The sequence below is a fragment of the Mobula hypostoma genome, chromosome 29, assembly GCF_963921235.1.
Source record: "Mobula hypostoma chromosome 29, sMobHyp1.1, whole genome shotgun sequence".
Lineage (NCBI taxonomy): Eukaryota > Metazoa > Chordata > Chondrichthyes > Myliobatiformes > Myliobatidae > Mobula > Mobula hypostoma.
In genome coordinates this window covers 736,147-754,137 of record NC_086125.1, presented here as the reverse complement: position 1 = coordinate 754,137, position 17,991 = coordinate 736,147, and the positions used below count along the sequence as shown (strand labels likewise).

Sequence of the window (17,991 nt, the reverse complement as noted above, 5' to 3'; positions counted from 1 at the left end):
CCCTGGACTAAGGGATAGGATACAGTTTGATAGCTGAGGGATGTTTCTCAGACTGGAAACGTGTGTAGCGGTGTATCACAGGTGTTAGTGCTGGGAACTTTTGATTGTAATTTATGTAAGTTAATTGGATATGGTAATATAAAGATAAAAATTTTTTAAAGATTAGCTTTATTTGTTACATGTACATTGAAAGACCAAAACACAGTGAAATACATCAATGACCAACACAGTCCGCAGTCTGAGGATTGTGGCTAGGGAGCTTGCAAGTGTTGCCATGTTTTTGGTGCTAGTGTTGCATGCCCACAGCTCATTAACCCTGACTGCAAATATTTTTCATGTAGGAGGAAACCAGAGCATCCAGAGGAAACCCACATGATTACGGGGAGAATGTACAAACTCCTTACAGGCAGTTGCTGGAATCGAACTCTAAGCAGTGATTTTTCCTATTGTTATACATGGGTAATAAGTTTGCAGATGCTACTGAAATCAGTGGTGTTGTAGATAGTGTGGAAGGTTATGAAAATTATAGAGGGATATTGATCAGCTAGGTACAGTATGTAGCTCAGGACTGGCAAATGGCCTTCAGTTGAGATAAATGTGAAATATTGCCTTTTGGGAGTTCAAAGCAAGAAAGGACATACAGTGAATAGTAGTGTAGCCCCCCTGGCCAGCCTCAGGGTCACTTGGCTCGCTGTCATCTAGGGAAACAGCCCTCGGCCCCGTCAAACTGGGTAATCAGTTTGTGTGGATGCTGTGTGATGTACCCCACCCCGCCCAAATAACAGACAACACACCGGATACGATTAAATGATTTACAGTTTATAGATATTACTGAAACTATATATTTAATAGAGAATAAAATATAAATGGAAAATCAAAGGTGACACACTTATCAAAGTTCAATTTCTTCGTGCACAAACAGTTGGAGCTCAGGACCCTTCTTCTTCACCCTGCGACCCTTCGGACCACCCCGACCGGCCGTCTGGGACCAACAGTGGTGGTCAACCAGATGCTCCACATGAGTCCGTCTCTGTCTCCTCTCCTCGTCGAACGCTCGGGGTCTGACCCTGTTAGCGGACTCACAGCACCTGCTCCATCTTCTGTCTCTATCTCCCGCCTTCTCCCCGCAAAACCCTGCGCATACAATATCTTATAGACACACCAAAAACATAACAACTATCCTAATTGGTTCATAACATCTTCTTATCAGTAACGTGATTCAAACAAACTGCTAGCGGGAGGACTTTCTCAGCAGTTAACATAAAGAAGCCCTTTCAATTATAACATAACAATTAAAAGAAGCCATTTTAATTAGACTACGCAGTGGCATAAAAAAAAGAAACCCCTTATAGTAGGATTCCGGGAAGTGCTGTGAAACAGAGGGACCTCGCTGTGGAAGTACGTATTTTGCTGAAAGCAGGTAGCTAGGTAACAGGTAGAAGTGGTGAAGATGACTATTTGTACATTGACCTTCATTAGCCAGGTCATTTAGTATACAAGAGTTGGGAAGTTATTTTGCAGTTATATAAAATATTGGTGAGTCCTCACTTAGAGTATTGTGTACAGTTTTGATCATCCTCTTACAGGAAAGATATTATTGCACTAGAAAGAGCGCAGGAAAGATTTACCAGGATGGACTATTTCACAGTCCAATACATTGTTGGGTCTAGAGTAGCCTAGTGCAGACTAGGAAAGGAGATCAGATGTCTTGTCAACTGGATTTAATGAAGTAAATGGGATTTTTACAACCTTTAGTTATTTGAGAAGCCAGATTATTAACTGAATCTACATTCAGCAATTATTACTGTGGGATTTCAGTTTGTATCTCTAGGTATTAATTCCAGACTATTAGATTGCTAGTGCAGTGATTTGACTGCTTTGCTGCAAACTACATTCCAAGAACACAAAATCCATTTTTTTCTTTAAGATCTCCAAGCAATCATATTATTTCATTCAGCAAATACCAGTCTCGCAATAAGAATCAGTATTTCCTTTCTATTCCAGTTACTCTCAAAAAATTGATGCCTTTCTTGAATACAGTCCATTTGGTGAAATTGATCTCATATTGAATGGACATTATTGATCTCCTGTTGAAGGGAGTCACTGGGCAGTGACACCTGTTTTCATATCCAGGATCAAGCTGCTGGAGGGGCCACACACATAGAAGTTGCTGGTGAATGCAGTAGGCCAGGAGATGCTGCTGGGGGGGCCTTTTGCTGCCTACACAGGATTTGTTTACTGACAAATTAACACAGAGATTAGTGGAAAGAGATACAACACTGTCAAACCATAAACAGGAAATTCCATTTTTAGTAGTCATGATGGATTTGGAAAGCCTTGGCCTTAAAACCAGCCCTTAAAAGACACATTCATTAATTTTTGTTAAATAATTGACAGTTCTCTTTGCAAAACACTCCAGTGCTGAGGAATATATGTATATATTGTGTGTATATGTTACAATGACAAGAAAGTCTGCAGGTGCTGGAAATCCAAAGCAACACACAAAATGCTGAAGGAACTCAGCAGGTCAGGCAGCATCTATGGAGAAGATTAAACAGTGGGCATTTTGTGCTGAGATCCTTCATCAGCAGGTGATTTTTCTTTAACTGTGGAGTAATCTGGTGTGTGACAAAATACACACACAGGCTCTTCCCAGGTCCATCAGCCAATATTTCCATATATCAGAATTAAAATTAGATTTATTATCATTGATGTGGAACCTGCCTTTTTGCAGCAGCAGTGCAAGTAAAGATATAAAAAATATGAGAAATTTAGAAATTGATAAATAGTGTAAAGTAAAAGAATAATAAGGTAGTGTTCAGGGATTCATGGAATATTCGGAAACTTCATGGCAGAGGGGAAGAAGCTGTTCTGAATCATTCAGCGTCGGTCTTTGGGCTCCCATACCTCCACCTGAATGGTATTAATGAGAAGGGAGTATGTTGCAGATTCTGTGGGTCTTGAGTGATAGATGTGCCTTCTTGACGCACCGTCTCTGGAAGATGCCCCCAATAGTCGAGAGGGTTGTGCCTGTAATGGTTCTGACTGAGTTTACAGCCCTCTGCAATTTCTTTCAATATATGACTGTAAGACATAGTAGCAGAATTAGGCCATTCAGCCCATCGAGTCTGCTCTACCATTCCACGATGGCTGATCCTGGATCCCTCTCAATCCCCATACACCTGCTTTCTCGCCATATCCTATGATGCCCTGACCAATCAGGAAACAGACAATTTCTACCTTAAGTATACCCACAGACTTAGCCTCCACCACATTCTGTAGATGAGCATTCCACTGCTTCACTACCCTCTGGCTAACAAAATTCCTCCTTACCTCTGTTCTAAAAGGATTCCTTTCAATTTTGAGGTTGTGCCCTCTAGTTCTGGATACACCCACCACAGAAAACATCCTCTCCACATCCACCTTATCTAGTTATTCCAACATTCAGTTGGTTTCAATGAGATCCCAATGTATTCTTCTAAATTCCATTGAGTACAGGCCCAAAGCTGTCAAACGCTTCTCATACGTTAGCTCTTACATTCCCGGAATCATCCTTGTGAATCTCCTCTGGACTCTCATCAATGACTTCACATCGTTTCTGAGATATGGGGCCCAAAACTGATGACAATACCTCAAGTGTGGCCTGACTAGTGTCTTATAAAGGGCCAGCATTGTCTCCTTGCTTTTATATGCTTCCCTGCGTGAAGTGCATCTGGCTGCAGCTCCTTGAAGACCGTGTTAGGGATCTGGAACAGCAACTGGATGACCTTTGGCTTGTATGGGAGAGCAAGGATATAATTGATCAAAGTTGCAAGGAAGTACTCACCCCAGAGTTGCAGGAGGCAAGTAGATGAGTGACTATCAGGAGAAATGGAAATAGGCAGTTACAGCAGAGCACCCCTGTGGCCATTCCCCCTCAAAAACAAGAATAGCACTTTGGATAGCTTTCTGGGGGTGACCTTCCGGAAGAATGCCATGGCAGCTGGTTACAGGCACTGAGCATGGGTCCGTGGTGCAGAAGGGAGAGAGAGAGAGAAGAAGGGAGTGGTAGTGACAGGGGACTTGATAGTGAGGGGAACAGACAGGACATTCTGTGCACATGAACGGGATGGTATGTTGCCTCCCAGGTGCCAAGGTCAGGGATGTCTCAGATCATGTCCACAACATTTTGGAGAGGGAGGGGGAGCAGTCAGATTTTTTGGTACCAGTGACATAGGAAGGAAAAGCAATGAGGTCCTGAAAAGTGAATTTAGAGAGCTAGGTAGAAAGCTGAGAAGCAGAACTTTCCAGGTAGTAATTTCTGAATTGCTGCCTGCGCCACGTGCCAGTGAGGGTAGAAACAGGATGATTTGGCAGATAAATGTGTGGCTGAGAAGCTGGTGCAGGGGGCAGGGCTTCAGGTTCTCAGATAATTGGGATCTCTTCTGGGGAAGGTATGACCTCTTCAAAGGTGACAGGTTGCACTTGAACCCGATGGGGACCAGTATTCTTGCAGGCAGGTTTGTTAGAGCTGTTGGGGAGGGTTAAAACTAACGTGGCGGGGGGGGGGGGGTGGGATCCGGAGTGAAGGGACTCATGAAAGGACAGATGGTAAAAAAGTAAAGATAGCGTGTAGTCAGATTGTCAGGAAGGGCAAGCAGGGGATGAGACTTAGTTGCAGCCAACAGACTGAGTATCAAATCATTAGGGATGCAGAGTCAGAAAGGATAGCAAATACGGTACTCAAGGTGTTGTATCTAAATGCACATAATATAAGAAATAAGGTTGCAATATTGTTGCAATATTACAGATTACCAGGTATGATGCTGTGGTCATCACTGAATTGTGGCTGAAGGACGGTTGTATTTGGGAACTGAATGCTCAAGGTTACACGTTATATTGGAGGGATAGGAAGGTAGGCAGAGAGGATGGTGTGGCTCTACTGGTAAAGAATAGCATCAAATCAGTAGAAAGATGTGACATAGGATCGGAAGATGTTGAATCCTTGTGGTTTGAGTCAAGAAACTTCAAGGGTAAGAGGATATTGATGGCAATTATATACAGGCCTCCCAACAGCAGCTGGGACGTGGACCACAGATTACAATAGGAAATAGAAAAGGCGAGTCAAAAGGGCAATGTTATGATAGTCATGGGAGATTTTAACATGCAGGTAGATTGGGAAAATCAGGTTGATAATGGATCTCAAGAGAGTGAGTTTGTTGAATGTCTAGGAGATAGCTTTTCAGAGCAGTTTGTCATTGAGCCTACTAGGAGATCAGCTATACTGGATTGGGTGTTATGTAATGAACCAGAAGTGATTAGGGAGCTTAAGGTAAAAGAGCCCTTAGGAACCGGTGATCACAATATGATTGAGTTCAACGTGAAATTTGAGAGGGAGAAAGTAAAGTCTGACATAGCAATATTTCAGTGGAGTAAGGGAAATTAGAATGGTATGAGAGAGGAGTTGGCCAAGGTAAATTGGAAGGAGATGCTGGCAGGGATGTCAGCAGAGCAGCAATGGTGTGTGTTTCTGGAGAAAATGAGGAAGGTGCAGGATAGATGTATTCCAAAAATGAAGAAATACTCAAATAGCAAAATAGTACAACTGTGGCTGACAAGAGAAGTCAAAGCTATTGTAAAAGCAAAAGAAAGGGCATACAACAAAGCAAAAATTAGTGGGATGATAGAGGATTGGGAAGTTTTTAAGAACCTACAGAGGGCAACTAAAAGAATCATTAGAAGGGAAGAGATGAAGTATGAAAGCAAGCTGGCAAATGATATCAAAGTGGACAGTAGAAGTTTTTTCAAGTATGTTAAAAATAAAAGAGAAATGAGAGTGGATATAGGACTGCCCGAAAATGAAGCAGGAGAAATAATAACAGGTGACAAGGGGATGGCTGATGTATTAAATGTGTGTTTTGCGTCACTCTTCACTGTGGAAGACACTAGCAGTATGCCTGATGTTGTAGTGGATTAAGGAAGAGAAGTGGGTGCAGTTACTGTTACAAGAGAGAAGATGCTCAAATAGATGAAAGACCTAAAGGTACATAAATCGACCGGACCAGAGGAACTGCACCCTACTGTTCTGAAAGCATTTGTGGTGGCATTAGAAATGATCTTTCAAAAATCATTGGACACTGGCGTGGTGCCAGAGGACTGGAAATTGCAGATGTTCCTCCATTCTTTAAGAAAGGAGAGGGGCAGCAGAAAGGAAATTATAGACTAGTTAGCCTGACCTCAGTGGTTGAGAAGATGTTGTGTTAATTGTTAAGGATGAGGTGATGGAGTACTTGGTGACACAGAACAAGATAGTACAAAGTCAGCATGGTTTCCTTCAGGGAAAACCCGGCCTGACAAACTTATTGGAATTCTTTCAGGAGATTACAAGTAGGATAGATAAAGGTGATGCAGTAGATGTGGTATATTTGGACTTTCAGAAGGCCTTTGACAAGGTGCCGTACATGGGGCTGCTTACCAAGTTAAGAGCCCATCGTATTACAGGAGTTACTAACATGGTTAGAGCATTGGCTGAATGGTAGGAGGCAATGAGTGGAAATAAAGGATTATTTTATGGTTGGCTGCCAGTGACTAGTGGTATTCCCCCGGGGTTCGGTGTTGGGGCTGCTTCTTTTATACCGTATATAAGTGACTTAGGTGATGGAATAGATGGGTTTTTGCCAAGTTTACAGATGATACAAAGATTGGTGGAGCAGCAGGTAGTGCTGAGGCAACAGGTAGGATGCAGAAGGACTTAGGCAGATTAGGAGAATGGGCAAGAAAGTGGCAAATGAAATAGAATGTTGGAAAATGCATGCTCATATACTTTGGTAGTAGAAATAAATGTGCTGACTATTTTCTAAATTGGGAGAAAATCCAGGAATCTGAGATGCAGAGGGACTTGGGAGTCCTAGTGCAGAACACTCTGAAAGTTAACTTGCAGGTTGAGTCAGTGGTGAGGAAGGCAAATGGCATGTTAGCATTCATTTCAAGAGGTTTAGAATACAAGAGCAAGGATGTGATGCTGAGGCTTTATTAGGCACTGGTGAGGCCTCACTTTGAGTATTGTGAACAGTTTTGGGCCCCTCATCTTAGAAAAGATGTGCTGGCATTAGACAGTTTCCTGAGGAGGTTCACAAGGATGATTCCAGGAATAAAGGGTTATCATATGAGAAACATTTGATGGCTCTGGGTCTGTACTTGCTGGAATTCAGAAGGATGAGGGGGGATCTCATTGAAACCTTTCGAATGTTGAAAGACCAAGATAGAGTAGATGTGGAAAGTATGTTTCCCATGGTGGGAGAGTCTAGGACAAGAGGGCACAGCCTCAGGGTAGAGGGGAACCCTTTCAAAACAGTGATGCAGAGAAATTTCTTTAGCCAAAGGGTGGTGAATTTGAGGAATTTGTTGCCACATGCAGCTGTGGAGGCCAGGTCATTGGACGTACTTAAGGCAGAGATTGATAGTTCTTGATTGGACATGGTTCAAAGGTTACAGGAAGAAGGGCGGGAACTGGGTTGAGGAGATAGAAAAAAAAGATCAGCCATGATTGAATGTCGGAGCAGACTTGATGGGCCAGATGGCCTAATTCTGCTCCTATGTCTTATGGTCTTATATTCTCTACCCCTTGAAATAAATGCTAACATTGCATTTGCCTTCTTTATCTATCTATCTATCTATCTCTCTCTCTCTCTCTCTCTCTCTGTATATATATATGTGTGTGTGTGTGTGTATGTATATATATATATATATATATAAAAATAAATAGTGCACCAAGAGAGCAAAAGTGGTGAGGTAATATAGCTGGATTTATTGTCCGTTCAGAATTCTGATGGTGGAAGGGAAGAAGATGTTCCTAAAACATTGAATGTGTGTCTTCAAGCTCCTCTCTGATGGTATTAATGAGAAGAGGGCTTGTCCTGGGTGGTGGAGGTCTTGGATGGTGGAAGCCACCTTTTGGAGATATCGCCTTTGAAGATGTCCTAGATGGTGTTGAGGCTGGTGCCTATCATCGAGCTGGCTGAGCCTACTGCCCTCTGCAGCCTTTTCTGATCCTGCGCAGTGTTTAATTCACATTAGTGCGTCTATGATGCAATATGTTGTATACTTTCTCTCATAACAATACAAATTATATTTTTTGAGGGAGATGTTGCATGTGTGGTACAAGGAAACCTTGTGCTAGTTTGATGCGTTTGTTCCGATGAGAGATATTGCTGATCTTTGGAAACGGTTACATGCTGCTGTAACATCTTTCAGTGTATGCTGCAATGTACAGAGAACCTTTTCATCATTTCGCTGCTGAGGAACTCATTCTGGGGCAGTGCCAGTGACAATGCCGATGTGGCAATCACTAATGAAAGCCTGGTTATGACAGTGACTGGCCACACAGGGTTAGTGAGATGTTTGGTAATCAGGCACAAATCAGTTTCACAAGGGAGCCTCCAATATCTATCAGCAAAGTTGCTATTCCAGGATTTAGCAAGTTCACTATCTTGATGTGCATTATCATTACTTTGTGCTAACACTGTGCCATACATCTGTGCCACAATAATATGTGCAGCACCACTGTATCTCTAGAACTAGGGGTTATGAAGGAATGGGCCATTGTGAATTTCATAAGAGGGAGATATGGCAGTTTTCCTCTGTATCCCTGTATAATGCTGTAAGAGGACATTGAACAATACAGTCACAATCAAGATACTGAAGAGAACAAAAAATTCCAAGCCTATCATAGGTTACAATGACTTAATTATCATCAGTGAAAATGGATGTTAACAAAAGTTCAAAAATTCGCAGTGCTTTAGTTTGTGTAAGTAGCTGATGGAAAATGACCACCATCCCCTGACACATGCCACCATCCCAATATAGGATTCACAACTGTTGTAGAATGTGAAAGTATTGTCACCTGTGTGGCAGTTTCGAACCATGAAGCCCATCCCCACTTACTGTGGTGTGCAACTTACTGGTGACTCTCTGCGTGGGACATTCATGACAGGTCAATGGTCACAAAGTAACCTTAGTAATTACTACATCATTGAGTTGGTCTTTTGGCCCGCTGATTATGATACCAAATTAAACCAGATCTGTCTTTCTGCACATCTTCGCTTCATATTCATGTATCTGCCTAAACGCCTGTGAGTGTCACTATTGTGTTGTCTTCCATCACCAACTCTGGCAGTGCATTCCAGGCACTTACCACTCTCCACTTGTCTGTGCAACCCTTGTTTAAGCTTTCTCCCTCTCACCCTACCTAGAGTTATTTTCTCTAGCATTTCTAACATGAAAAAGTCTGCAGATGATGGAAATCCTTGCATCACATGCCAGGGTGCTCTCTACAGTTACCTGATGAGGTAACTGTAGCCTTTGGCCAGAAGCAGATATCGTCAGGTGGTGCTCAACCTTCATAGAATGTTTCAATCTTTAACCACTACACTTTCCAATTAGCAGGTCAGCAGTGATGGCCAAGTCACTGCCCATCTGCTCCTGACTTCCTGCTCAACTCCTCTGATCTGCTCCATACCCAGCAGGCAGCTCTTCCTGCTTCCTCCCCATCCTATAAGCTACTTGGTTCTTGTTCTTTTCATCAAGGCCCAACACCGACAGCAACCTCCTTACCAACCTTGCTGGGTACCCTCTACGGCCAGTCTCCACGGGAAATAGCCACATCTGCTATCCTTTGTCCCTGCACTTCTGGACTAAGGGCTGGTACTTCAGGGCTTTTCTCTCATGAGCCTCCTCGCATCCTTCCTCCCATGGTACTGTGAGCTCCATCAGGATGATTTTCTTGTCATAGACAATAGTATGATGTCTGGTTGAAGTGCGGTTTGCATCACCTCCGGCAACTGCAGCTTCCTCCCCACATCGACCCTCATCTCCTATGATTTGGCAGTTTGCAGCAGACTGGATTTCAGCCTGGTTACTATGACTGGCATGGCCCTCTCCTTGATGCCTTGTTAACCCCTCTGCCAGCTGGTCTCTTTCTACACCTCTCTTGCTCCAGTGTGTCAGCAAGGGACAGCAGGACCTTGTCATGGTGCCACCTATACCGTCCTTGTGTTAAAGCTGTTTTGCGTCCAGACAGTACGCATGCCAGTGAACCCCGCTGACCACAAAGCTTGCAGTTAGGGTCCTCTCTCAGCCCCCATGTGTGGAGCTGTGATGGTGCAGGGAGAGTGTCATACACAGACCACAGGAGGAAAGAAATGCAGAAGGGCTTCAGTCGCTAAAGCTCTGCCCAAGTGATCTTGCACTTAGGAAGATCCTATTTCATCCAGGCACCCTGTGACCCTAACTCTACTGCCTTTGATACCTGCCTTTCATCCTCACGGTTTTGTGCCTCTGCCTGGACCATGTCACACCTATTCCTTGCACTTACACTGGTCCATCACTGGAAGTGTGCTGAGCTGAGGCCTTGTCATCCCAGGCATGGGTTGCCAATGGTGTCTCTCAATTGTAGGGAGCTCACAGCCTGATCTGTGGCTGAGCTGGCGTCCCACTTTTAGCCCAATCTTGTTGTGACTCCTGCTTGTTTTATTAGTTTGTCATTGGAGCCCCTCAGTGTTAACGCAACTCTACACTTCGTCACCTCAAACTCCTCCACTACCAATGACAGTGGGAGCTGTAGCTAGCCTGATCTTATGTAGAGCCCCACTGAAGAAAATTTGGAGGGAATCCCCAACCACCTCCAGAGGCACTTGTTAACTTTCCTCTCGATGCTTTCTACAGTGGTGATGGGGGACTCGTACTCTGCGAAAAGCCAGAGCAGACTTGATAGAAGACCATGTTGATACAGCCATGTCTTAAGTTTACCATGGAGTCCATTTTTGTCAATCTTCTTCAGCCACTCTTCAGTCTGCTTTACAGTGTCAATAATGTTGGTGTTGTCCATCATTGCTGCATTAAACCACTTTCCAACACACTTTACTGGGTTGTCCTCTATGGATGGAATGACTTCTCCCTGTACCTGAAGACTGAACTTGCTAGTAGCCTTGCCCTTTTTGATCACCATGCATTTTGATTTCCTGGCCTTGAAGGTCATCCCACCCAGGTAGCTACATTGTCCAGGGTTTCCATACCCATCTTGCTTGGACATGGGTTACAGTAGTTACTGAGGTGTCACCCATGAACACCTCATATTGCAGGTTATTGGATGTCAGGCTCCAACACTGGGCCTTGGGTCACATCTGCTGCTGCTGATGTGAGGAACCCATGACAATGAAGACAAAAATAATACACACAAAATTCTAGAGGTACTCAACAGTGAGGCAGCATCTATAGAAAAGAGTAAACAGTTGATGTCTCAGGCTAAGACCCTGAAGAAGCAAACAAACTATGCAAATACAAAAAAGGAAATACTAAATAAATAGAGAGATAAATATTTTATACTGACAATATAAGTTGTAAAGTCCTTGAAGATGAGTCCACAGGTTGTGGAATCAATGCATTGTTGAGGTGAGAGAAGTCATCTATGCTGGTTCAGGAGCCTGATGGCTGAAGGTTCATAACAGTTCCTCAACCTAGTATTGTGAGACCCAGGGTCCCTGTACATCCTTCCTGAAGGCAGCTTCAGGAACAAAGCCTGGCCTGGATTATGGGTGTCTTTGAAGATTATTTATCGTATTTTCTAAATAGGCAAAAAATTAAAAAAATAGAGATGCAAAGGGACTTTGGAGTCCTTGTACAGGATTCCTCAAAGTTTAATTTGCAGGATGAGCCAGCAGTAAGGGAGGCAAATCCACTGTTAGCGTTAATTTTGGGAGGATAGAATAAAAGAGTTTTGATGTGATGCTGAAGCTTTATAAAGCATTGGTCAGACCACCTTGGAGAGAGTTTGGAGGAGATTCTCGAGAATAATTCCAGGAATGCAAGGGTTAATGTATAAGGAATGTTTGATAGCTCTGGGCCTGTATTCTCTGGAGTTTAGAAGAATGCATCGGGCGGGTTGGTGGGGGAGTGGGCAGAGTCTCTTTGAAAGCTATAGAATTTTGGAAGCCCTAATCAGAGTGGAGATAGAGAGGATATTTCCTTCAGTGGATGAGTCTAGGACCAGAGGACACAGCCTCAGAACAGAGGGACATCCATTTAAAACAGAGATGAGAAGGAATTTCTCTAGCCAGTGGAATTCCAGTGAGTCTGTGGAATTCATTGTCACAGCTATAAAGGCCAAGTCTTTGAGTATATTTAAGTTGGAAGTTGATAGGTTCTTGATTAGTCAGGGCATGAAAGGTTATAGGGAGAAGGCAAGAGAATGGAGTTGAGAGAGATAATAAATCAGCCATGAAGGAAAGCAGGGCGTACGCAATGGGCCAAGTAGCCTAATTTTGCTCCCATGTCTTATGGTCTTATGATGGATGATGTGCTGCTTTCTCATGGGAGTTCTCCTTGTAGATATGCTTAATGGTGGGGAAGTCTTTTCCTGTGATGGACTTTAAACATCCCTCCCATAATGGGGTGACAAAAACAGCCACAATAACAGAGAATCAACCAGTTTGGTCATTTAAAAAAAACTCATGAGGCAATAACACATTGGCAACTGTTTAGATATCTGCTCAAATGATTTTTTTTACAAGGCTTCAAGATCCCAAGAGGAATTTAGATCTTGTATCCTTCCAGAAATGTTCCTTAGATGATTCAGGACCAAGACAGTACAATGAGGTTAGAGTTATGGAAAACAAATCAGAGAGCAGGAGGTGGAAAGTTTACCATTCGGCGTGTTAGTGAATCATTTGTACGGGTATATGGTTAAGAAAGGTTTACAGGAATATTGCCAAAATACAGGTAAATGGGACCACCACAGGTAGGCAGCTTTGTTGTTTGGATGAGTTAGGCCAAAATGCTTGTTTCTATGTTGAAAAGCTCTGTGACTATTGTGCTCGATTAATAGAAGATCGAACAGACCGTCTGGAGTCCGGGAGTTCAAATCTAACTGTGGCGCCTCAAAATTTTGTTAAATTAGAATTATAAAAGATATTCGACCATAAGACCATAAGAAATAGGAGCAGAATTAGGCCATTTAGACCATCAAGTTTGCTCCACTATTTCATCATGGCTGATTCAATTCTTCTTTCAGTCCCAGTCTCCTTCCCTCTCACCGTATCACTTCATGCTCTGACTAATCAAGAATCTATCCACCTTTGTATTAAATATGCATAAAGACTTGGCCTCCACAGCTGTTTGTAACAACAAATTCCACAGATTCACCACTCTCTGGCTAAAGAAATTCCTCCTCATCTTCATTCTAAAGGGACGCCCCTCTATTCTGAGCTGTGTCCTCTGGTCTTAGACTCTCCCATCATAGGAAACATCCTCCCACATCCAATCTATCAAGGCCTTTCACCACTCAATCCGTTTAATCCTGGAATCATTTTCATGAACTTCCTTTGAACCCATTCCAGTTTCAGCGCATCCTTCTACCAAAGTTCATGACCATGCACTTCCTGACACTGTATTCAATCTGCCATTTATTTGCCAATTCTCTGAATCCGCCTGTCTTCTGTAGCCTCTCTACTTTCTCTCTACTGCCTGCCTCTTCACCCGTCTGCAAACTTCACAACAAAACCATCAATCACCATCACCCAACTCATTGACATATAACTTAAAAAGAATCGATACCACCACAGAGCCTGTGGAACACAACTGGTTGCCGGCAGCCGGCCAGAAAATATTTGCTTTATTCCCACTGTTTTGCCTCCTGCCAATCAGTCATGCTAGAATCTTTCATGTAATACCATGGGCTCATAGCTTGTTAAGCAGCCTCATGTGTGTAAACTTGTCAAAGGCTTTCTGAAAATTCAAGTACACAGTATCAACCGATTCTCCTTTGTCTATCCTGCTTGTTGTTTCTTCAAAGAATTCCAAAGGATTTATCAGGCAAGATTTTTTCTTTAGGAAGCCAAGCTGATTACAGCTTATTTTACCATGTGCCTCGAAGTACCCTGAGAACTCATTCTTGATAATCGACTTGCACATCTTCCCAACCATTGAGTCAATCTAACTGGCCTCTCATTTTCTTTTTTCAGCCTCTTTCCCTTCTCAAAGAGTGGAGTGACATTTGCAATTTTCCATCTTCCAGAAAATAGTGATTCTTGAAAGATCATTATCACTGCCTCCACAATCTCTTGAGCCACCTCCTTCAGAACCCTGGGATGTACACCATCTGGTCCAGGTGACTTATTTATCTTCAGACCTTTCCATTTCCCAAGTACCTTCTCTCTATTAATGGTAACTTCATGACCCCTGACACCTGGAACTTCCACCATACTGCTAGTGTCTTCCACAGTGAAGACTGATGCAAAATACTTATTCAGTTCATCCACCATGTCCCTCATTGCTACCTCTCCAGCATCATTTTCCAGGAGTCCAATATCCACTCTCGCCTCTCTTTTACACTTTATGTATCTGAAGAAGCTGAAGAGAAGGTGTAATCATTATGGTTTGTCAAATATCACTGATTTACGTTTGTGCTTCAGAGGAATAAAACTGCTGGTCTACTTGATTTATATGTGGCTCTGGACATGGTGTAACATGATACATTCTTAATTGCCCTGTGATTTTGTGTAGAAAGCCAAATGGTTCAGTGGCCAATTAGATTAGATTATGAAGACACGCAGTCCTCTTTTATTGTCATTTAGTAATGCATGCATTAAGAAATGATACAATATTTCCTCCGGTGTGATATCACAAAACACAGGACAGACCAAGACTGAAAAAAACTAACAAAACCACATAATTATAACATATAGTTACAACAGTGCAACAATACCATAACTTGATGAAGAAGTCCATGAGCACAGTAAAAGTTCAAAGTCTCTCAAATGTCCCACATCTCATGCAAACGGGAGAAGGAAGAAAAACTTTCCCTGCCATACCCAACCAAGCTCCGACTCTGAGTCATCCGAGAACTTCGAGCTCTGATCAGCTCTCCGACACCGAGTACTGAGCGCCATCTCTATCCGAGCGATTCGACCTCCATCTCGATCGCCAACAGCAGGCAAAGCCGGGGATTTTGAGGCCTTCCCTCTGAAAGATTCCGGACCGCGCAGTAACGACAGCAGCGAATGAGCGTTTCAGAAATTTTTCCGGATGTTCCTCTGTGCTTTCACGTCCATCTCCATCGAATCAGAATTGTCCACTGCCCCTATTTAATGGATACGATATCATTTTTTATCGAAGGGCTGCGCACGCGCGGCGTGCTGCTTCGCTCTCCTCCCGCCAATTAGGATTGAGTTTATTTTTATAGGCAAAAGTATGGCAGGGGACAGGGTAATGGAAACATTGCTAGCAGCACCATTACCAGCAGATATATTTAAAAAACATGAATAATATATAATTTTTTCTGGTGCAAGTGGGAGGAGGGGCGATGATTGTGCTGCTACTTGAGCATGGGATGGAAGAGCGGGGCGTTGGGGTTCTGATGTTTCTGTCATTCATTCTTTGGGGATTGTTCTGTTTCATAGATGTCTGTGAAGAGTAAGAATTTCAGGTTGTATTCTGTATACATTCTCTGATATTAAATTGAACCATGGAACCATGGAGTTATCAAAGGCAGTAAAAATAAGTGCAAAGTGAGATGTTAGAGCAGCTACAAAGTTCAAAGTAAAACTTACTATCAGAGTAGTACACACTTGTCACCACATACAATCTGAGATTCTTTTTCTGCGGTCATATTTAACAAATCTATAGAACAATGACTGTAAGCTGTAAACATCAGGAACTGTTCACTGTAAACAAACTAAAAATACAGATATGAATAAATAGCAACAAATAAACATGAAATAAGAATATAACGTATCAATATAACAAAATAACAGAGTCTGCTAAGTTAACAAATTTCACGTCAAAAGCAGGTGTTAGTAAACCCGATTCTGAGTTCTCTTCTCCGAAATGCTGTATCCACAGTTTGTATGGCCAGAGAGCTGCGTGTCAGACAGGGGCCCCACAGGGGACAGTATTGTCTCCCTTCCTGTTTACTCTGTATGCCTTGTACTTTAGACAAAATACTGAGTCATGTCATCTGCAGAAATTTTCTGATGCAAGTGGCAGGCGGATGAATATAGGGCCCTGGTGGAGGACTTTTTCAAATGGTGCAGGTTGAGTCATCTGCAGCTCAACATCAGTAAGACAAAGGAGATGGTAAGGACTTTAGGAAGATCAAGCCTGCACTGCTTGCTGTTACTACTGATAGTGAGGATGTGGATGTGGAGAGGACCTACAAATACCTGGGGGTGCACCTGGATGACAGACTTAAGTGGAGACCAACACAAATGTGTGTACAGGAAGGGCCAGAGTTGCCACTACTTCCTGTGGAGACTGAGCTCCCTTGAAGTATGCAGGCCTCTACTTCACATGTTCTACCAGTCTGTTGTCACCAGTACAATTCTCGGTGCATTGGTGTGCTGGGTTAGTGGCATCAACATGGGTGAGGCTAACAGGCTCAATAAACCGATTAGAAAGGCTGGCTGCCTTATAGGAGTCAAACTGGACATGCTGGGGGCTGTGGTAGAACAAAGGACCCTACGGAAAATCCTGGCAATTCTGGACAATATTTCTCACCCTCTGCATGCCACCTTGGCTGGACAGAGGAGCACTTTCAGTAATAGACTAAGATAACTGTGCTGCTCCAAAGAGCGCTATATGAGGTCATTCTTACCCTCAGCCATTAGGCTCTATAATAAGTCAATCTATAGCCGGGGAAGTGATGACCTCCCTCCTGTTAACTTCTGTTTACTACAGATCTGTTTAAGCTCTATTTAGCTCTGTTTTCCACACCCTGCTATCACGGACACCCTGTGCAATACCATCATCACTTCTTATCTGGAAGGTGTGAAGGTGCACCCATTACTGTATAATATTACAGTAATTCTTGCATTGCTACCTTATCAAAGTGAATTTGTAAATCTTGTAATCTTTGACTCACAAATCTCGTACCTCTTATATTTAAGCAAACTTATTTTTTTACTATTTCTATATCCATACTCTTGTAATGCTACTGTGACATTGTAATTTCCTTTGGGATTAATAAAGTATCTGTCTATCTATCTATCTATCTATCTATTTATCACAAATTAAGGCATGATTTAATCCCATGAAAGCAAGGCCTATATTGTGATCTACTACAGACCCATGGCTGATTGTTTCTAATTCAACCACCTACAGGTAATGTAGGGAGTAGAGAGGTTATGAGCAGAAATCAGCTACATAGGATTTGGCCAATAATTATGTCATGCCCCATGATGGGTCATCAGATGCAGTCAGAATCTCCGGCTGGAAGTGAGAGGTCAGAGCACAACTTCCTTGCCTGATTCATGCCTTGTAAAGGCAGCTGCCTCTCGCATCGCAAAGGAAATGTTGTCGATTAACTAAATTAAGAAGCCATGTGTATTCTTCTATTTTTAGGGCTTCTTTAAGCGCACAGTTCAGAACAACAAACACTACACCTGTGTGGAAAACCAGAACTGTCAGATTGACAAAGCCCAGAGGAAACGTTGTCCTTACTGTCGATTTCAGAAGTGTCTGACTGTGGGGATGAAGCTGGAAGGTATTTATGTATTTCACTCTTGTTTTTGTGAAGACCAGTAACCGGTGATATGGTGGCATATTAGTTAAGTGCCAGACCAGTAGCAATAGTCCTGGACCATTGACACAGTCAGCGATCTGAATCACTGGGAAATTTAAACTCCAGTAATTAAATAAATCTGGAAGTTAATGTCAAAAAACAATTCTTTCAACCTTTAATTGGTATGGGATTATTTGGTTAAAATTCCCAGGAAATTTGCCATATTTATCAACATGGAGTTTGTGCAGAGCAGAACCAGGTCTCCTGCCCCTTCACTTCCCTACTGACCCTCTTGTCCAGCTACATTAGCCACATTTTCCTTCAATAGGTTTGTATCCTTCTATCTCTTGCCCTTAAGTGTCTCCCCAAATGTCTTTTAAGTATGGTAATTTTATGTACCTGATTCTAAAATCTCCCCTGGAAATGTGTTCTAAATATGAACTACTCTTCGTGCAAAACAA

The 17,991-nt window shown here is 42.7% G+C and overlaps 1 protein-coding gene across 3 annotated transcripts in view; it reads left to right on the top strand.

The window, feature by feature from the left end:
- The window catches only part of LOC134339430 (nuclear receptor subfamily 5 group A member 2-like), a 96,406-nt gene that overhangs the window by 39,433 nt on the left and 38,982 nt on the right, over nt 1-17,991 (top strand). For all 3 annotated transcript variants that reach the window (XM_063035924.1, XM_063035926.1, XM_063035923.1), the window contains exon 3: nt 17,371-17,512. In XM_063035924.1, the coding sequence (XP_062891994.1) occupies nt 17,371-17,512 (142 nt within the window). The remainder of the gene's footprint in view (nt 1-17,370; nt 17,513-17,991) is intronic.